This window comes from Thunnus thynnus, chromosome 10 (genome assembly GCF_963924715.1).
Source record: "Thunnus thynnus chromosome 10, fThuThy2.1, whole genome shotgun sequence".
Lineage (NCBI taxonomy): Eukaryota > Metazoa > Chordata > Actinopteri > Scombriformes > Scombridae > Thunnus > Thunnus thynnus.
This window is the reverse complement of record NC_089526.1, coordinates 13,881,069-13,902,846: the sequence shown is the minus strand read 5'-3', so window position 1 is coordinate 13,902,846 and position 21,778 is coordinate 13,881,069. Positions and strand designations below refer to the sequence as shown.

Below are 21,778 nucleotides of genomic sequence, written 5' to 3'. Positions count from 1 at the left end.
TCCGGCCGGGTTGCCATGGTTACCACACAATAGGAGACGGGACAGGGGGCTGCGTGAAGGGGGGAGAGAGAGAGAGTGAGAGAGAGAGAGAGAGGGAGAGAGGGAGAGATAGAGAGAGGCAGGGAACGACAGGAGAGGAGGAGGAGGAGGAGGTCTGCAGAGCCGCTTGACTGGACACACCGCTGCAAGGTTTCCACAGACAGACAGACACATAACATTACAGGGGCCACGATTAAATTTTATGAATTGTTTAATTATTCTAAACGAGTTGGGGGGGCTTCTTTGTTAAGTCGTTGACACTGTCATTAAAATACTGTCATTTTTAGTGTATTTCCTGTGTAATATACCTTTCAGCTTGTTTTAAGGCCTTTAAGAACAAAGATATAGTGGAGCATTTCTCTTTTCTTTAGGGTGAAATAATGGCAAACAGCTAGTTATTCAGTCTGAAGCCTTTCCATACAGTAAAGGTGACTCTGGAGAGACTAGGCAACAGAGACAGAGAGAGAGAGAGAGAGAGAGAGAGACCCTCCCTCTTGATCCCCTCCCTCTTCAGAGTTTTGGCCCTCTCTCTGCGCCTCTCTTCCTCCTTCTCCCTGCCTCACTACTCCCTCCTCCTCCACCACCACCTCCTCCTCCTCCTCCTCCAGTCTCTCCCCCTCCTCCTCCTCCTCCTCCTCTCTCCTTATGCAAATCACGCCCTCTCCTCTCTCCCTTTCTCTCACCCGACGTGCATCCCTCTCTCTGGCTCACCCCTCCGCTAAAAAAAAATTGTGACTGTAAGACCGGAGAGAGGTATAAAAAAAAAAAAAAATAAAAAAAAGTGCAAGTCGTCTTAGAGGAAGAGGGGGAGTAGGTAGGGTGGGGGAGGGAGGGGGGGCAAAAAAAGAAAAAGGGGGCGAAAGGGGGTGGGGAAGAGGCGAGGGTACGCATCAATTTGTACAGTCTTCAGTTGGCACCCCTGTTTTTTTTCCCTGCAACGAGTAGAAAGAGATTTTTTTTTCCCTTTTCCTGCATTATTGTTATTATCGGAGCCCCGTTGCAATATGAGCCAGCACAAGCCTCTGTTGACAGACGCCTGGGCTCTGAGGTGTGCGTGTCAGCGTGCAACATAAAACGACCAAACAGAAGGGAGAGAAAGGAAAGGGGAGAGAGTGAGAGTGGGAGCACGCATCGCTGGATATTATAGGTAAGGAGAACGGGGGAAAAAATGGATGCTTATACTCTGCATTTGTTGGGGGCTATTCCTACTGCTGGCCACGTTTGTGCTTCTCCCTCCCCATTTTTTCTCCCTTTGTGTGTTAATTATCATCCCACTCTTCTCCTCTGCGTTATGGCTAAATTATGTCCCGGTGAATTAATGTTAATAGAGTGCACGACGCGCACCCACATTCCTGCGAGGAAAGGGAAAAGGGAAAAGGGAGAGCCGGTGCGAAATGCCATGATTCGCCATTCCATATCATCTTTCTTTCTTTTTTTTTTTTCTTTTTTCTTTTTTTTTTTTTTTTTTTTTTAAAGCGTTTAGAAAACAGCTCTGCACAGGCATCCATTCTGCTGATTGTGAACATGTATGTTGCCGCTGAGCACCGACTCTTCCCGACCCCGTCGTAGGTGGACTGTGTTCCGCCGTGGTAGTCAGTGGCAGGCTGTGTAAGGGCAGCTTTGGCCGGTCTCCTCTCTGCATGTGTATCAATTACATTCGCAGGAAAGAAAAGAAGAAAGAGTCGTTGCAGTGCCCGCTCGCTGGTGATGTAAGCAGAGCAACTGCATGCTGCTGCTTTGCATCACATGCAGTGGTCAATTTGTTGATAATGCTTGTGTGTGTGTGTGTGTGTGTGTGTGTGTGTGTGTGTGTGTGTGTGTGCGTGTGCAGTGCTATGCAATGTTAATGCTGGTGTATGCTGGTGCTATTTGCGTCCTAGTTGTTTACTGACCATGGCCGTGGACCTGCCAGTGGACCACTGACAGGCCAGTAGCTGCCACCTGTAACTGAGATGCATTATGAATACAGGAACCCACAGCACACTGACTGTTTTCCTCCCCTGTGTTATAAACCTAGTCATGTCTATCATACTGTAATAAGGCCGACTGTGCAAGCAACGAATAGCCTATAAACACATGTGTGCCATATTTTTCTATTATGAAATGTGTGCAGTGATTTAAGATTTTATTCTTAAGACTGATTGACTCAGTTACTGCAGCATGCACTAATAATTAATGCATAGCCATGTGTAGTGAAGCTGCTGTGTAGGATTTACATGAGCCTACCTGCCACAGTAGGACTCAAACACACATAAAAATCAGTGTGTAGCTGCTTTATGTATTGGCTGCATGGTAGAGTGTGCATGTACATTACTAGCTGTTCAGCCAAATATATCTCTTTTCATCCAGTGGTGTGCACTATTTATATCCTCATTCAATATACATGAGCCATTTTTTCATCATAGTGGTACATGAATGAATGGATTAGACAAGCCCTCGCCAATTAGTCCACCTATGTTGTCAGGCACACCCAAATGGATAAAGGATCTTGACATTGTACTTTCCCCAAATGGCTGGCTTGCTAGATAAATAAGCATGTGATTCTGCTGGCCATAACCAGGTCATGTGGGTTAACCACAAGTGGCTGTGGGTTTTGGGCTGTTGTGGTGAAGGTGGAAAGAGAGAGAGAGGGGGGGGGTGTGGTCCCATATTCCCAAGATGTTTGCTAGAGTTCTCTGTCTTCTGCAGACTGCTATTCAAAATACAGTCTATCGAAAGCATCTTTCCTGCTCCGCACCCAGAATCTTTGCTTTAGTGTTCCCAATTGAACTGAACCAGTGCATTCTGTTATTGTGCCAGTGGGTTTTGGCTGCTGTGAAGGCAGAAGGCAGAGAGAGGACTGTTTTGAGTGCAGCTAAAAGCAGTTGTGCCGATACAGTGTGAAGCATGCTGGGAATTTAAATGTTGAAACAGTGCTTTTTCAGTTGTAAACTCTGATGTTTTCATAATGCCACAAATTCCTGAACTCCACACGGTGCAGACTAGCCTGTTTTGCAGATAGCAAATAGTATAATTTATTACTGCAATCCCAACGTGAATTCAAGTTCTCTTGGAAAAAAAACATTGAATTCTCTGTAGGATTTCCGTGTAGATAAAGACCGATTAATGCCTTCTTTGTTTATGCTTCTTTACAGGTTTTGGTAGCTTTCATGGTGTAACACACAGCCCAGTCAGTAAGCAACAGGAACCAGTTCATGTCCCTGCAATGGCTTGTGTTGTAAAATGGACGTTATAAAGAAGAAATAATGAAAACACGGACACACAAAGAATCGGTATGAGCAAGCCCCATGTCTGTTTTTCACAGCGAAGTCAGACATTGTTTACCTGACTAATTCTTGCATGTAGTAATTTGGGAGCATTACTACAAGATAATTAGTTCAATATGTGATAGCATTTCAGAATAGCCAGGGTGACTAAGATGTAAATTATTTATTTGGTTATGAGAGTCAGTAATGTGGTCTAAAAAATAGATTCCATGTTTATATTTTTTCTCTCTCAATTTCTCCCTCCTCTCTGTGTCCTTTTGCCTCTACTCTGTTCTTCTATTCGCCTCCCTTCCTTTTTATTCTCTACTTGTTGTTGCCCTTGCTACATTTCATGTTGAACTGAACGAACCTGACTTTCTTTTGGCTTGTATTAACCCTATTTTTACTACAATCAACACATCTCCTTATTTCTTTATGCGTATCACCTTATCCCTGTAGCCCTGTCTTGTTTTAACATTTAATGCTAACCCCTCCCTTCCTCTTTCGCCGGACTTTGGGCTTTGCAGATGCCCATGCGCAGTGGGCGACGGCGGGGGGCAAGTGAGGAGAGAAGGGGTAGGCGCCCGCATCCCAGCCCCACTCGCCCTGAACGCAACGATAGACAGACGGTTAGAGCCTACCTCTATTGTCTCTTCTTTTTTCCTGGTGTTTGGCTATAAGTTTATGTGTGTGCATGCAAGTACTAGACTCATGGACAATAAAGAACTGTCTATGTGTATTGAATTTTGTGTGTGTGCTGTCAGTGTATGAGTCATCAGTACGATTGCCACAGACATACCCTTGCACTGTCAGTATTGTTCGTTAGTGTGTTTTACAGCTTAGCACTTTGAAATCTTTGATGTTTCATGTTTGACATTGATGTTTTGTGTGTGTGCCTGCGAGTGAGTCTTTGTTCTAAAAACAGACATAGGCCGATTAGGAATTCAAAAGCATCACTACAGAATTAAAAGTCTTGTGTTGTGTTTAGCAAAGAGGTGCTGCTGAGGAATTGGCTGGAAATCGCTTCAGTCGCAGATCACAAGGGCATGATTCATCAGAGAGTGAGGGGGAGGAACTTGTGTCTCCTCCAAAGAGGCAGAAAGTTCAGGTTTGTGTTACATTTCATCAATCTGTTACATAAAGAGCAATTATAAAGCTTTGATTCAGCTAAATCATCCAAATGGCTCCGTCTAATCTATTAAGAGCTACATGTTTTGCTTCTGCAAATATATAAACCGACAATACTACCACCCTTTCAAAATACAGTTTTACCTCATCCACAAATGATCTTTTCCTGTCAGGATTCGGCCTCTGCCCCAAACCCTCCAACATCAACACACTCGACTGACAGCTCGGCTCCCTCTACTGTCCCACCTCCAACCTCAGTTGCAAGCCAATCCCGTGAGAGTGATAATGAAGATGGCCAATCCCAGGGCAGCAGGAGTTCAGTTGTAGGGAGCCTGGCCAATAGCAGCAGTAGTCTGAGCAGTGGGCGGGATATAGACCAGGACAATCGTTCCTCATCCCCAAGTCTCTCCGCTTCCCCTCTGGGTAGCCTGGACTCTGATTCCGATGGCCCCGACTCACCAAAGCAAGGAGAGAGGGAACGGGAGAAAGTCAAAGAGGGAGGAGCAGGGAAGGTGGCAGGAGAGGATAGAAGGGCGCTACGAGAGGGGAGAGGGGAGGATTCGTGTGGAGATGGAGAAAAGCCAGATGTGGATGCCCGAATTGAAGACTGTCCTTCTCTTAAACCCCCCTCAACTCCATGCTCTTCCTCTGGTCTGACTCCCTCTCTCCGTGGAGCAGGGGATTCATCAAATGACAGCAATAGTGGGAGGAAGTCCTATTTCTCCCTGGACTCCAAACTGATGTGTAAAGTTGAATATGGTGGACCAACAGGCGTTGACGGTGCACTTAGTGGCAACAGAATGAATTCCAAAGCCAGCACACAGTGTGCAACCAAGACAACTATCTCGGGAGGAGATTTTTCCCACAACAGTCCAAACATTCCCCACTCTTTGGCCCCCCCTCTTCCTCCTCCACCTGCCCTGAAGCCCTTGGAGCTTGGGGGACAAAACCTGCCTGCTGAGGTTAAGACAGAAAGAGACAAAATAGAGAAGGCAGACAAACTCCTGGACAAGGCTCAGTCCACTCCGCCTTCTCTGTTGCCACAGACCGGCCCCCAGCCACAGTCCCAGTCCCAGCCTCAGGCCCAACCCTCTACCCACCCTCACCACTACAGCTCCACCAGCTGGCAGGGTGGCACAGCAACTGGTTGCCAGGGGAGCTGGGGCTACACCCGTTACCCTGGCAACCACCACCCACACCAACCACAGCACCAGCCCCCAGTGCAGCAGCAGCAACTTCCCTCTGTTTACAACCCTCCGTCCTCTCGCCACTCCTCCTCCCACCCCTCTTACCTCCCCCATCCTCACCCCCACCCCCACAGGGAGTACCTTCCCAGGTACGCTGGAGGGGGAGGGGACAGAGAGAGGGGGGCTGCAGGAGAGAGGGAGAGGGGAGTGAGGGGGGAATGTGGGGGGAGGGAGCTCAACAGGGAGTTCTCTGCTCCCATTGGCAACAGTAGCAACACTAGTAGCGGGGGTAATAGTAATAGTGCTTGTGGTGGGATGGGTGGGCCAAACAGCATCCAAGGCCGGGAGTTTGGAGGTCTGTCAGTGGGTCAGAATCGAGAGTTCCAAGGTTCTGGGAGAGATGGACCTACTAACATGGGTCCTGAAAGAAGAGACTTTGTTCCTGCTTTCAGAGACAGGGAGCGAGAAAGGGAAAGGGAACGGGATGGAGGGAGGGAGTTTCCTCTGCCAAACCAAAACCAGACTAGAGACTTTGGCCCCAATGGAGCTGGAGGGGGCCATCCCAGAGACAAAGATGGAGGCAGATGGGGCGAGTTTGGAAGCCAAACAAGAGAGGTTGTAGGCAACAGTAACCCAAACAGCAACTCCATCCCCCAAGGAAACCCCCCAAGTTCAACCAGTGGGCTACCTGTCACCCCCATGCTGAACCGAGACCCACCTGCGTCCCCTCAAAACAACACCAGCCACTCTTCTCATTCTTCCCTGCCCCCACACCCCCACCCACATCCCCCAAATTCAACCAACCGGGACTTCCCTACTCCCATGGACCAGGCACAAACCCCCTCTTCAGGAGCGGACCACTTCCACAGAGAGTATCCTCCCACTGGAGGAAAGGACTTTAATGCTGGGGCGCCTCCTTCCGCTGGCACAAATCGAGAGTACCTCAGTCCACCTGGGGTGACTTCAAACATTGGACGAGAGTATTCAGGGCCTGGGGGAACCCAACATCCCCACCCACCTCATCCCCACTACCAGTCTGGTCCCAGGGACAGAGAGAGGGACTCGAACTTGCGAGAGTCTGCTCTGTACCAAAACCGTGGAGGTCCAAATCAACCTCGTGCACTCTCTCCTTCTTCCTCTTCCGGCCATCATGGACACCCTCCAAATGCTCCTTATCCCCCTCCACCACCTCAGCCTCCTCTACCCCCATCTCAAACCTCCCACACCCAGCCACCCCCTTCCACTATGGCACCCAGTGTACGTCCCCCACACTACCAGTCCTCTGCCCAGACTCCTCCAACACCCCTATCTCCATTACCCAGCCCATCCACAAATCAGATGGGAGGCTTCTCGTCTTTTCCCCCTGGTTCCTCCTCTGCACCCAACATGCCACTTCCTGGGCCAGGTGTATCATCCAGCTGCTCACCCGGATGTCGGCCTTCCCCTTTCCATGGCACTTTGAACAGCCACCCCCCCTTTAGTGGAACATACCACTCCAATGGGAACAGTGGCAGTAACATGGCCAACAGCAATAGCAACAGTAGCGCACCCAACAGCAGCAATACCAATTCCCAGTCACTCTCGCCTCAAAATGTCCCAAAGGGACCTCCACCACTTAGTAACTCTGCCAGCAACAGCATTTCGACTCCTTCCTCCAGTTCATCGCTCCCTGGTGGAGATGGCCATTCGGATTCAGGCCCGCCGCCCACACCCGTCATCAAGGAAGAACCAATCGAAGAAAGAGAAGAGAGTGAAAGCCCACCACCAGTGTTGAGAAGCCCTTCTCCTGAACCTAAGCCTGTAGACATTCCCATCCATGCCAGTCAATCAGCAAGGTAAAGTTAGAATGGCGTTATCATTATAATTGAGTTTGTCAATGTGTCAGTCAGTTAAGTCCCTCTTCATGGGATCAGATGTAATTAACAGTAATGATAATTATTATGGAGGTGATACTGACTGCTGATGGCTGGAATAATGATGTACTGCACCACTATGTCACTTGATTCTAGGTTTCACAAGGTCCTTGACCGTGGCAGCGGGAACTCCTGCGCCCGTAGTGATGTCCTCTTTGTTCCGCTGGACGGCTCCAAACTGTGGAAGAAGAGGAATGAGATGATAGAAAGGGCCCGGAGGGAGGTCGAGCAGCGGGCCAGAGACTTAAGAGAAAAAGAGAGAGAACGAGAAAGAGAGCGTGAACGTGAGAGGGAACTGGATCGACATCTACAGGTGAGCACATTTGAACAAGATAATTATGTAGCGTGTCAGAGTTAATGGATTTGATGTAGATTAAACTGATCACTTTAATGGGAGGGGAGTGAAGCAGATCAGGGCAGATGTGATTTACTGTGTTTTCGTGTTTTCTCTGCAGCAACAGAAGGATGCCAGCGCCGCTGCAGGGGCTCGCCAAGGCTCCTCTCTCTTCTTCCCCTCCTCACCTTCTATTATCCTTGACCCTTCGTCGTCCTCCTCCTCTTCTGGCAACCATGTCACCCACCCTCCACCTCACCCTCAGCATCATCCCTCACACCCGCATGCTCACCTTCCTCCAGCACACCATCTCCACCCCACCCTGTCTCATTCTATCCCCCACTCTCTCCTCCTGCCATCTATGGCTGGGGCATCAGCAGTGGTTGGAGGCCCTCAGGGTGCCCTCGGAATAGGTTTAGGAGGTCCTTATCTTGGCCCTGATACCCCAGCACTGAGAACCCTGAGCGAGTACGCTCGCCCTCATGCCATGTCTCCACTCGGGGCAGCAAGTCGTGCACAAGCACATCACCAACAAGTTCACCACGGCCATCCCCATGTCCACCCCTCATTCTTCCTTCCTCAGTTCCAGAATCACGCTTTAGGCCACCCACATCACCTACCAGCTGATGCTGCTACAGCTGCAGCCATCTTGGGCTTTTTATATGGTGGCAGCCTTGAAGGGGGTCCAGGAGTTGGGGGCCATGCTGGGGTAGCAGGAGGCCCAGTACCTGGAGGAATTGGGGGTGCTGGGTTAGGAGGAGTCGGTTTTCCTCATGCAGTGGCTGCACACCGGGATCGAATAAAGCCAGGATTTGAATTTAAGAGTGATGAGCGTGTTTACCCACCAGGGTCCATGCCTGATCCTGCAGCTCTTGCTCTTGCTCACTCTCATTCACATGCCCATGCCCATGCCCATGCCAATGCCCATGCACATGCACACTCCCTGCTCCTTGGAGGGGGAGCTAATGAGGTGTCACTCTATTGCACTCCTCCGCCCCCAGCTCCCCCTGGCCCCCCACATATCCAGAACCCAACTCTGGCCCCAGTAACTCGACCTCCGAACCCTCCTGCCCCTCAGTCCCTGTCCAATCCACCTCCTTCATCTCTCCTCCCACCCTCACTCCCCTCTCACCCTTCATCTGCGCCACCAGCTGCCCCCCCAGCCCCGGCAGGCCCTGCTGCTCCTCCGCCAGCTCCTCCTCCACCTGCTCCACCGACCTCCAATGCCGCCTCACTTCATCACCCAGTCCCCCATTCTTCTTTTCCCAGCTCCCTGTCCTCTCATCTGCCACCAGCCCCGGCTCCAGCCACTCCCTCTGAGACCTACCCCACTCCCACTCGCTCTCCCGCCTCTTATGAGCGAGATAGGAGTGGAGAAAGAGAGCGGGAGAGGGAGAGAGACAGAGCTGCCTTGCCGGCCTTTGGGGACAGAGAGCGAGAAAGAGAGAGGGAGAGAGAAAGAGGAGGAAGCGGAGGAGGTGGCGGAAGTGGAGGAGGGGGAAGTGGAGGAGGAACAGGTGGAGGAGGTGGAGGAGAGAATATGGGGCGTCTTCAGATGTTAAACGTGACGCCTCATCATCACCAGCATTCACACATCCACTCACATCTTCACCTGCACCAGCAAGACACAGGTACCCACTGCTACTAACAATGCTGCCACTGTCAATATCACCTGCCTTCATATTACACAGATGTGATGTGTCCGAGACTAATGTACTAAAAGCTAATGGTATATAGGGAAAAAGTCTAAACAGTTATAAATGGTTTATAGCATACAATTTTGTAGTTGTAAACAGATATAAATGTTTATTAATGTATTTGTCAGCAACCATAACTCTTCCTGTGGGCATCCATAACTGGATACTGGTGTATAAACACATAATGAATGACAATACAGTGAGAAACAGTTGTGATACTATAAAATATGTTAGTAATAATTGTTGACAAATACTTTACATAATAAACCATTTTTAAAATGTTTGTATACTGTTTATAAATGACTAAACTAAAGTTTTTAGTCAAAAAAGTTAGTTTTTTTCAATATATTAAAGGGTTAGGCTTTTGTCTTTTTTTTAAATGAGAATTCATCCATATTTTAAGTTTTGATTTGCATGTTAACATTTCACATGTAGGCAAATTGTTTGTACACACAGCTTTAATATTTCTTCCAAAATTTGTCACGGAAAAGCAGAGAACCTTTTTTACCGACATGCCACAGTTTGTATGCTTGTTTGGCTCAATTTACTGAATAAAATTGTATATGATGTATTGCTGTTCATACAGGACTCTGTCCTTCAATTAACCAAGTTGACAAGGGCACAACATGTCACTTTTCACTGAATTTGTAGAATTCCTGATTTTCTGACTTAGTTCGACTCACTAGGATATTCATGAGTTGCTGAAAATCAGATATCATTTGAATGCAGCAATAATGTCAATGAATGCTGTGTATCATCTTTGTTTTCAGTTCAAACTGGTGCTTTGACTCCTATTAAATATCTCCTTTATTTCCTATTACATCATTGGCATCTAGCGGCGGGCGGGGTTCACCCCCTGATGGACCCGTTGGCGTCGGGGTCTCCTTTGGCACGCCTCCCTTACCCAGGAGCCACACTAGGCACCCCCATCCTGGCTCACCCCCTCACTGACAGCGAGGTGCTCCGCCAACAGCTGTTCGGTGAGGAGAAGGCTCCTCGTCCATGTACTCGTTCAGTTTTTTTCTATTAAAAACTCTAAAGTCCTCAAAGTTTATGAAGAGACTTTTAGACTATGGTGCTGATGATTGACCTTAGTGCCCCTTCTTCTCCTTTTCTTTTTGCCTTTTCCTTTTGTATCCCCACCTGCTCCTCCTCTTTTCCACCGTGTTTTGTTAACAGGTGCTCCTTTCCGTGAACTGCCCCAGCCGTCCTCCCTCACTGGTCCCATGTCAGCAGCGCATCAGCTCCAGGCCATGCAGCAGGCCCAGAGCGCAGAGCTCCAGATCCAGAGACTGGCCCTGGAACAACAGTGGATCCATCACCATCACCACCACTCCCTCACCCAGGACGAGTATTACAGGTATGGAGACTTTGTGTATATGTTCATTGCAACTGCCACTGTTCATGCAGTAGAGATTAATTTGTTCCAGAAACTATTGGTGTATATGTGCCAAGAACTCTGCTCAGTCTTTAAACTAAGACCTGAACCCAGTGTCTTTAAATCACCTGGTACTCCCAAACCCAACCATAGACCCAAAGCTTTATTTTTGCCTTACTTCATCCTTTAAACGTCTAGTAAACTGTTGAATTTATATGGTACTTTTATTCCAACTGCTTTACAATCTGCCTCATTCACACATAGGGAGCAATTTGGGGTTCAGTCTTGCCCAAGGACACTTCAACATGTGTACAGGATAAACTGCAGATTGCACCACCAGCCCTCTGAGCCACAGCCACCCCTTTACTGACTGTTAGGTCTGCAAATTAATGCAGTGCATTGACTACACTCTGCTTATCTACTTGCAGAAAATGACTTGCATAGACACACATGATTGGACCTGTAAGATAAAGAAAGACAGAAACTTCTTAACAAAATTACTTTTGAAATTAACCAATCCCAAACCCGACTCGGCCCAACACTTAAAGAACAAAATGAACCTGATACTTTGGCAGCATATGTGAGATTTACTACATTTTCATCACCCTTTAAAAAAGCCTTGATCAGAGTCTACAAACAACACCAATGAATAAGACTCCTGATGTTGATTTGTAGAAGGCCAAAGAGGATCTTAGAGATGGGTGAGATTGTGTTTTTGGGACTTTTTCTATAAATTTAATAAGTACCAGTACCTGCTAACAAATATCACTGAGCTAGGACATGAATGATGGTTAATGAAACTGATATTTTGCAGTCTTTAATGTGTTCACAACTTGACCGGTAGTGGGTTATAATTGACATCTCAGCTGTAACAGGTAGTCTGGCAAATAAGTGTCTACGAATGTACACACCTTCCGTAAATATTATAATCCTGTGTTCTTAAATGCAATTGATGGATTTAAATGAAGCATTGAAAATATAAATATGTCTAAGTCTAATAATTTTGAGGGTAAAACATGGTGACATGAAATTCAACGTCAACTTGATCTTTGACCTCTGCCTAAACTATAGATTTCACTCTCACATGGCTTCTCCTTTGACTTTTTAGTCACCTGAAGAAAGAAAGTGACAAGACCCTGTGAGGGAGGGGCATGACGAAGAGCAGCATGGGGAAAACCGAGGGAGAACATGCGCAAAATTAAACAAATACAGCAAAAGAAAAGCACTGAAAACAATGAAGGAACAAAGACTGAAAACAAAAGCTGGACTAATGGACAGGGAATGCTCTGAAGAAAACAGGAAGATTTTTGAAGGATTAACAAAAGAAGGAGGAAGGCGTGAACATGTTGCACACCGTCCCTGTTAACTGCACCACGTCAAAGATCCAGACTCCAGCGCTTCCCTGCATAATGTTCTTGAACTCCAGTCCTGTTTTGTATTGTGCTCTGTACAGTATATTAGATGGGGGCGGCAATAGTGAAGTACAGTATGTGTAAAATATTTGATGCCAGAAGGAATGTGTACATGAGTCTCTTTTATGTCATTGCATGTAGCTAGGCGCTTATTCTGAACTGGTGGAACTTTTGGTTCTATTTTTAGTAATTACCCCCTCTTTTGTATCTGAGGGGTGTTCTATATGCATGAGACCAGCAATTTAATGTTATGTTATGATCAATAGTATTGTTATTATGATTAATGTTGTCTGTTTGTTGATAATGATATAATTATATATACAGTACATATTATTTGTATTATTTTTTTACATTTTCATGGTATGGCAGTCAGTTTTTTTTTATTTTTTATTTTCAATTTACCTTGTGAAACAAGATGAAGGCAAAAAAATCTGGAAATAAATTATAATCTTTTTTTGCTAGTCTCTTGCGTATTCATGTGTGCACTATTTTTCCCCCATCTCACATACGTTCATACTATTTGCCCCGTCTTTGTTTTATACAAGTCACTCATGCACAAAGCATATCAAATTCCTCACTCTCCTCTCCCCCTCCCCCCGTGCTCTCTCTTTCTGACTCTGCTTCTTTCTCTCCATCGGTCTCTCCCTCCCTCTCTTGGTGAGTGTAGCTAATAGGAGACACATGGGATGAGTGTGAGACATGGGAGTGGAGTTGCTCCAATGAACACCAGTCACCCTGTAGAGCGAGCATTCCATGCCGCACTGTAAAAATGAAAAGAAGGAAAAAAAATAAAGAGAGAAATGAAAAGGAGAAAGAAAGGAGGAGCTGTGAGAGTGTGATTTACGGACACTGCTGAAGGCTCAGGGCCGTGTGTGTGTGTTCTCACCGTGTCCGGCTGCAGGAATCTCCTTCAAACGGACACGGATCAGTGAATGCGGCCTTCACATTGCAAGACAGAATCACTGCTAGGCTGCAGATTTGGGACATGTAGATCTGGTTAAACTAACTTTACAATCTTACAGCTTTTTTTTATTTTTAATTATATACTCTGTCCATTTAAATTATCTCAGGAGGTTTTCCAAATGCCTAAAAAAAAGCACTTTTCCATATCTTTATGCAATAAAACCTCCTCATATTGAAGTGACAATGATTGATAGCCTAATCTGGAAGAACCATCTCAGTCAGGATAGTGATATTGAATGTGACGCACGCTACGGTATGTGAAACATACACCATATAGGGCATGCTTGTGAGTTGGTATGTAGGTTGTGTGTCATTAAAAGTCACCTTGAATAAGTGTGTCAACATAATGTAAAGTATCTTCTAGCAGGACAAATCTGATTTTCCCCTCTGGTGACATCACATCTGGGGGATATTCTTAGCACTTCATCAGTCCTTTGCCAGGGTGGATAAGGACATTGTGAAAGGTGTGGATGAAAGATGAAAGAGATTCTGTATAGGCCTGGTATTATTGCTAAAACCTTTTGTCTTATTGCAACTTTGGATGTAAAATAAAGGTTATTATTAGCAGCTGTTGTTTTTAAATCTAGGACACATATTTGCCAATAATTCTTATTCTTTCATATTGACCTACTTGTACCAGATATAAATGGTTGAGACAGTGCATTAGGATAATACACTGTGTCAGGTGAGTTTCAAATCACAGGACTTTTAAGTACACTCCAGTAAGTTATGAATTTGAATGATGCATTTCTGGTACTAATTATATAGTCATTTACAACAGATCCAACTCTGGCAGCAGAGGCAGCAAGGCTGAAAATACTACAAAGGAATATTTGTCAGATTAACTGGTCGTACATGTGATACCATTTTGTGTAGATTAAACAAACAAGGCCACAGATCATCACCCTTCTTTTATTAAATGATAATTAAAGTCACACACTCACTTCTAATCAAGACCAGTTGTTATCTGCATTGGGAAGGTTTCATTTATTTAATTAAAACTGAAGAAGAGGTTATGCTGAAGTCTTGCAAGCCTAATAAACTATAACTATAAATAACATGTTCCCCAAATAACATGTTCTCTTTTGCTTCAAACTCAAATAAAATGCCCAAACATTTGACATATTGGTGCATGCTATACATCTTGTTATCATTCATGAGCCTTTGATAGCTGTTGATAGCTGCTCACTGCAGACATATTCGCCTAATTTTTTACTGATAAGGTCTCTGCCATCAGTAGCCAGTTCTCTGAGCCTGACCAACTCAGTTAACAGGGCCATACTCTCCTCATTCTCCCCTCTGACCGAGGAAGAAGTCTCCAAACTTTGCTGGACTCTCGTCCCACTATCTGTCCACTGGACCCAATACCATCCAACCTGCTACAGAACATATCCCCACACACTTAACCCCGCAGTCACACACATCATCAACTCCTCACTTACAACAGGTGTATCCCCGCCGCAAGCTCGAGTCACCCCGCTGCTCAAAAAACCTACACTCAAACCAGCCCAGGTTGAAAACTACAGACTGGTGTCACTCCTACCCTTCCGATCAAAAATACTTGAGCGCACAGTCTTTAAACCAGTCTCTAAATTCCTGTTGTTGTTGTTGTTCTGAGAACAATCTGTACGACCTGAATCAGTCTTGCTTTAAGCGGGGGCTCTCTACTGAGACTGCACTCCTGTCGGTTATGGAATCACTACACTCAGCCAGAGCTGCTGGTCAATCCTCAGCCCTTTTGCTGCTAGATCTGTCAGCTGCTTTTGACACAGTTAACCACCAAATCCCCCTCTCCACACTCACTGAGCTTGTTATCTAAGGATCTGCCCTCTGCTTGTTCATGTCCTACCTCTCAGGGGGATATTTTAGTAGAGTATCTTGGAGGAGAGAAGTGTCCAAACTGCACAGCTTATCCACAGGGGTTCCTCAAGGGTCAGTGCTTGGTCCCCTTCTTCTCTTAATATACACCACCTCACTTGGCGCAATCATCCACTCCCATGGTTTCTCATACCGTTGCTATGCTGACGATAACAAACTCTTCCTGTCATTCTCACCGGAAGACCACACAGTCTTGGCTCAGATCTTGTCATGCCTTGCCGATATATTGGCATAGATGAAAGAACCTTCAACTCAACCTCTCTAAGACCGAGCTCCTTGTCATCCCAGCCAGTCCCTATATACAACAAAACATCAGCATCCAACTTGAATCAACCCAACTGATACCCACAAAGTCTTCCTGAAACTTGGGTGTCATGATCGATGACCAACTAACCTTTAAGGTTCACGTGGCCTCAATCGCTCGGTCATGTCGGTTTGCCCTGTACAACATCAGGAAGATCAGACCCTTCCTGTCTGAGCATGCAGTACTCCTGGTACAGGCTCTCGTAATATCACGTACTGATCACTGCAACTCCTTACTGGCAGGCCTCCCCGCATGTACATTCAAACCTCTGCAGATGATCCACAACGCGGCGGCATGGCTGGTCTTCAACCAGCCCAAAACAGCACGTCACCCTGCTGTTGATATCCCTCCACTGACTCCCAACTAAAGCGGCTCCTGCCTACCTGAACTCCCTCATTCAGGTCTACACTCCCTCCCGCTCACTACGTTCTGCCAATGAAAGGGCCTGGTACCACCACCACAACAGGGCCCTAGGTCACTGGTTAGACTCTTCTCTTCTGTAGTTCCCCAGTGGTGGAACGACTTACCAAACTATATTCGATCCACAGAGTCCTTCTCAGTCTTTAAGAAAAGACTAAAGACCCAGCTCTTTCGCGAACACCTCTGCACTTGATGGACTGAAGATAGAGAAAAAACAAAACAAAAAAAAATCTGTTTCTATGAGTCTATGCATTTCCTCTGTGCACTGCCTGTTAGCATCTACGTCAAACTTAGCTTTATGGCATTTACTTGTGTTGATCTCTACTGACTAGATCCCTGCTTGTGTTGTGTCAGCCCTCAGGTGTACGTTGCTTTGGATAAAAGCGTCTGCTAAATGAAAAATTGTAAATTGTAAGTAAGTGTAAGTGAAAAAAGTGTATAAGTAGATGAGGTGAAGCAGGGTAATGTATATAAAAGCATTAGTACTCCAAAGAAAGCACACAAATGCCCTCACAATGGTAGCAGTCTTTTGGAAAACTACAGAACACGCAAATGTGAAGCTGGCTCTTCATACAACGGGATCATTCATAAAGACACTCAGATAAAATGTTAAAATATTATGCTCTACCCTCCAAATGGTAACACAGACTGTGCCAAGTCACGCTGTCATGTATCTTATGTTTGGGTTTGATGTCAGAGACTTATTTGGTTTGGTCCCCGTTCCACACCAGCTCCCTCTAGCAAAATATCTTGCTTTCTACACTTCTCCTTTTCATTCAGTCTCTGTTTTGCTGCATCCTCAAGCTGATGCTCTTGCTCTACAGTAATCTTTCGCGTCCCACTGGACCTGTCATACTTCATAAAGGTTGCCCTATGACCACCACTAAGCCTCCTTAATTTTATTGCACCTGCCCAACAGTGGCTGCTGATCTGCTTCTCTTCTCTTGTGGCCCATTTCTGTCTCGCTCACACAATAGACACTATATTTGTAATAGGTCATTAGACTGCCATCTCCAATATTATATTTCCAGTCTTACATTTGAACTCCTCTGCTTGTTTCATTCAATTAAACGCTCATATCCCTGAAGAAGATAGTAGCAATTGCTGAGCCCTGTACAGAGGGATACTTACCCCTTGGTCAATGAAACCTCTGCTTGAGTAAATCTGCCAGCATCTCAATCATTTGCAAGAGTGCCATCTCAGCCTGCAGCAGCAACAGATCAACTGCAAAGTGGCGCAAACGCTGGCTGGGAACAGACTCTGTTGCCTTTTTCAACCCCTCTCACCCAGACAATCAATCTCTTCCGACCTCCTGCACACTCCATTCCAGCCTGGTGAAGATTATCCCAGAGGATCATCTTGAAGCATTGCTGAACATCTTTAAGTAGTCGTCTACAACATGACCAGAGCCAAAACCAGACCAGGGCAGTCTGTTTCCTTCCACTACACAACAGGGAGATGTAGCTCGCTGCACACAGTTTGCCAGCATCTGAGCAACCATGACAAAAAGTGAGCTCACTAGGCCTGAAAATGGAGAGATTTCACCGTCAGCTCCAGAGAATTATTATACTGGTAAACTTCATGTGCTGTGGGTGTTACTACATTTGGAGATGTAGTCACATCTGTGTCTGTTGCAAATTCAGCCGTGTGGACGATCCAACTCTGGATTAAATTATTTTCTCTTGTAAGTTTTTCTTGTCTTCGCTGGAGCATCTAAGGCACCAAGTAAACTAAGCTAGATGAGTCTTTCCAGCATACTAGTCTGTATATTTGTGTGTTTTTATTACTTTATACTTCTGTAGGGTATTGCATCATCCCTACAATGGAAACCTGTCAGTGGTGACTACCCAACACCCGCTGGGAGATGCTCCAGCAACCCATAACCGTAAGAATAAGCAGGTGTAGAAATAAATGACTGGATAGATTTAGTGGGGTATGTTCTTGCAATAGAACAATGGGTCGAGGGATCCAACCAGGGATCCCTGCACCCCAGGGTGGTACGTGGAAAGATCGTAGAGTAGCTCAATTCATTTGAAAAAAATAGAAATTATGGCTTTGATTTTAGCTAAAAGTAATGGCTAAACAGTTGAAGTAGTTTAGCGAAAAGTAATAGATAAATGGATGAAATGTCCAGCTTCAGCCACTCTAAGTCACTAAACAACGACAGTTCAGTTGTATGAACACATGATTGTTGGCTAATACTTATTTATAGTGTTAAATACCATACCATTAAAAGTTGATTAATGGAAATTGAACAAATATTTCCATAGTTTAGGTTTACCAATGGATTTGTGCTCAGGATGATGGCAGAAACAGTAACAGTACAAACCAAGGAATAAAGACTTTTGATTCAGATACTTCATATTGGTCCAAATGAACAGTCTTTCATTCATGTACTTTCAACCTTGTGAAAAATTTATAAATGGTCAGTGCAGAGTAGCAGCTGGAGGATTTTTAAAACAAGGGTCCCATTACAATGCTGTGTATTAACCTCTGGGTTGATGAAACATTAGAGGATTTATGTCCAATTTTAACCCATAAAAAGTCAAACAGTCATGCAGATTTGTTACCTGTTAAGTGTCATCGGTGTGTTAAAACAATAATGATCAAATGCAGAAAAAAAAGTTTAAGATTAAGAAAATAAATGTGACCTGCCAAACAAAATGATGAACAGATTCAAGCTGTTGTTACATTTATCGAAGGATGGAAGGATATTTTCAGCAAAAATAGTTGTACCTTGTGTACCCACTTACAGGGGACAGAGTGAGGAAACCCTTTGGCCACATAGTTAATGGGAAGCACATTGCTCTTTTGGAGATCCAGTGTAAAACCTATCCCTAGTATTTTCTGAAACACCAAACAGCAGAGAAGATGCAGACTGGATTGTAAAATCATACAAGGCAGGGACACTCATATAAGTGTGTAGCTATAACCTCTCAGAGTGGCCTACCTCTTTGGGTTTACACATTTGATTTGGAGCTGAGTCCCAGCACATAACTCAGCTTCTAGCTTTATTTTAATCCAGATTTTCAATTTCGAAGAGATATTGTGTCATCATGTTAATTGTCTGCTCTGCACACTTGTCATAAGTGGTTTACTGCACAGAGCACCTGCATGTACATGAGAGCTCTCAGCAAATCTCTCTCCAATGAGTGAGTGTACCCTGAACTAATAATCCAGTTCAACACAATGTTCTACAACATTATGAGACATGAATGAAGCGTAGCTGCCAGATACTTACTGGAGTTATTATCAGGAACTCAAGTATTTTAATCAAACAAATTAGCAAATGCATGAACTGAGCACATATGGATTGAAAAAGACAGAATGAAAATTAGTGTATTGCTGCTTGAACCTTCCTGTAACTACACTGAATTCTTATAGATGAAAGACTTTCATATAAAATTAAATACTATTAGTTTAACCTCCAAACATATTCATTAAAGATCTGTATAAACTTTTTATAGCTTTAAAAAAGCCTTTTCATTCAGTATAATTCTGTCTTACCTCTAATGCTGCTGCTGTTGCAAATGTATATGCACGCACTGGCCAATATGGTGAATCACAGCCCTGCATTACAAATCCCAATTTCACCCCTGAATACAAGTAATGGCTTCATAGTGGCACCAAACAGAAAGGGCAGCAGGGGGAAGCCCTGCCTAATTCCACCCTGAGGAGGAAAAATGACTGACAGCGTTTCTTGTGGGAACCAAAGCAACATCCCAAGTTTATATGTGGTGACAAAAGTGTATAGACACCCAAACATTACACCCTTAAGTCACTGTTGAGCACCTAAATTCAAAAATGCTGATATACCACTCTCCTAAAAGTGACTTTCTACAAGATTTTGGAAACTATTTGCAGGGATTTTCTCACATTCAGCAAGAGGAGCGTTAGTGAGGTCGACCTCTGACGTAGGGCGATAAGGCCTGAATCAGTTGGTGTACCAATTCATCCAAAAGGTGATGGATGGGGTTGAGGTCAGTTCTTCCACATCAAATTGGGAAAAACACTGTCAAACCTTTTCATTCTGAAAAAGCTAGGGGTTTCCCACATTGCTGGCATAAATTAGAAGCACACTATTGTCTAAAAGATCATTGAAAGCAGGAGCTGTTCTCTTAATAAACATTTTGCACAGCAGAAATTTTGACTTGTCTCAGTAGGAAAAGCACACGTGTCACTAATAACATTAACAATGGCTCTGCTGTATTCAAGTGTACCAGTCAGACACAATAGTATGACAGTGAGCCAGCATGCACAATACCAGGACCCTGAAACTGGAGCAGCTAAATGAAATGCAATCAAATAAATTTAATTCTTTACACCTGTGCTTTTCTTACCATGAGAAAGTCCAAAAAGTATGTCCAAAAACATACTTCTGACCATATAGCGTAAATTACAGTCAGGAACTATGATTTTTATGCCACTAAGAGAAAAAAAATTGTTACACTTTACACACTATAATGTAGTTGTTAGCAGACATAAATGTTTAATAACGTATATGTCAACACCTATAAGTCTTCCTGAGGGCCTTGATAAGTGGAGGCTGGTGTATAAACAGATAATTAATGACAATATAGTAAAACACAGTTGTAATGATATAAAATATGTCTTGATAGGAGAAGTTATAATGTCCTTATATCTCCTTGTACATTATAATGTGTCATAAGCCATTTATTAAATGTTCATATGCTGCTTATAAATGCTAAATAGGGGGACTTAAAGTGTTATTGAAAAATCAATTTACAGCCATATGCATATCTGCCAAATCTGCCAGTGAGTAACTCTGGACCCTCAGCCAGGACAAACACTTCTCAGTCATTACCAGGTTGAGATTTATAAATATTAATTAACTCTACTGTGCTTTTGACACTTTGTTCTATTAACTGGCAAACCCTCACCATGTTTCACTCGCTGTATCACCTCAGAAACCTGAATGAAGACGCCGGGGACACTAACGCTAAGCTCTATCTGCAGTCCAATAAGCACCATCAACACTCCAGGTGTCAACCAAGACAGTTAAAAAATACTTCTCAGTGTGTTACTTTTCTGAAATAAAACATTTGCTTTCAAGGGGAAAACAGCAGCAGTGATATTTCACACAGCAAATGTCGCACATTTAATGAGTGCTTCTATTGTTTAGGCCTTCATCTACTTACTAAACCAGTCACAAGACATCATCAGGATCTTAATGGTTTACCACTTCTGCTTTTCAGTTTCCCGAGGGAAAACCTGAGTTGTAAGGGGATCCACCGGTTACAATAATACACAAACTACTTGAGGATTTTTACTGGCTAACACTGACAAGAATGGTGATTTTGAGGTTGAACTCTCTCCACAGGAGGGTTAAGCTTTAGACAATGAACTATTCTCATACAGAAACTCTTCCCACAGCTGAAAAGAAATGTCCCCAGATCGTTTAAATATTTGATCCTACATTAATTTTTTAATTTAAAATGGTCTGAGGTTGTGTTCTTGCATGTACGCTGTTCCTCCATTTAACAGCTGCTACTATTTTTATACTATTCGTTCAAGTAAAGCAGATATATACGAGCTGAACGCATCACCCTCGTGTTTTTAAATTTCAGGTGTGAGAAGGCTACTGGCTGTGAATATTGTCAGACCCCAGAAAAGGAAGAACACACTCATTACATTAGAGACACAGGAGTCTGAACAAATACAGGAGATTGATGTGAAATTATGAATGAAATGCTGCTGCTGCCACCTACTGGACTGAACTGAAACCTCACTCTTCTCCTGCTCCTGCAGCATAAGCAGAATACATCAAACAAAGCCAAACTAAGTATTCAGAACATTCATATTTTATGCTGTAAGAAGATTTTTTGCTATAATTTGTATTTTAAAAATTATATCAGTGAG

The 21,778-nt window shown here is 44.5% G+C and overlaps 1 protein-coding gene across 7 annotated transcripts; it reads left to right on the top strand.

Moving 5' to 3' along the window:
- Positions 1-69: 69 nt before the first annotated feature.
- On the top strand, positions 70-12,787 carry atn1 (atrophin 1). 7 transcript variants are annotated; one of them, XM_067601146.1, is made up of 11 exons: positions 70-189; positions 1,072-1,186; positions 3,174-3,311; positions 3,812-3,913; positions 4,273-4,392; positions 4,586-7,434; positions 7,609-7,825; positions 7,968-9,477; positions 10,380-10,547; positions 10,723-10,903; positions 12,030-12,787. In XM_067601146.1, the coding sequence occupies exons 3-11, from the start codon at positions 3,285-3,287 to the stop codon at positions 12,061-12,063; spliced, it is 5,208 nt and encodes a 1,735-aa protein (XP_067457247.1). In that variant the 5' UTR covers positions 70-189; positions 1,072-1,186; positions 3,174-3,284; the 3' UTR covers positions 12,064-12,787. The 7 variants fall into 7 exon arrangements, 6 of the variants coding, with proteins under 6 accessions (XP_067457247.1, XP_067457252.1, XP_067457249.1 ...); XM_067601148.1 differs by lacking the exon at positions 70-189 and having other exon boundaries at positions 897-1,186; positions 10,380-10,523; XM_067601145.1 differs by lacking the exon at positions 70-189 and having other exon boundaries at positions 897-1,186.
- Positions 12,788-21,778: the final 8,991 nt, after the last annotated feature.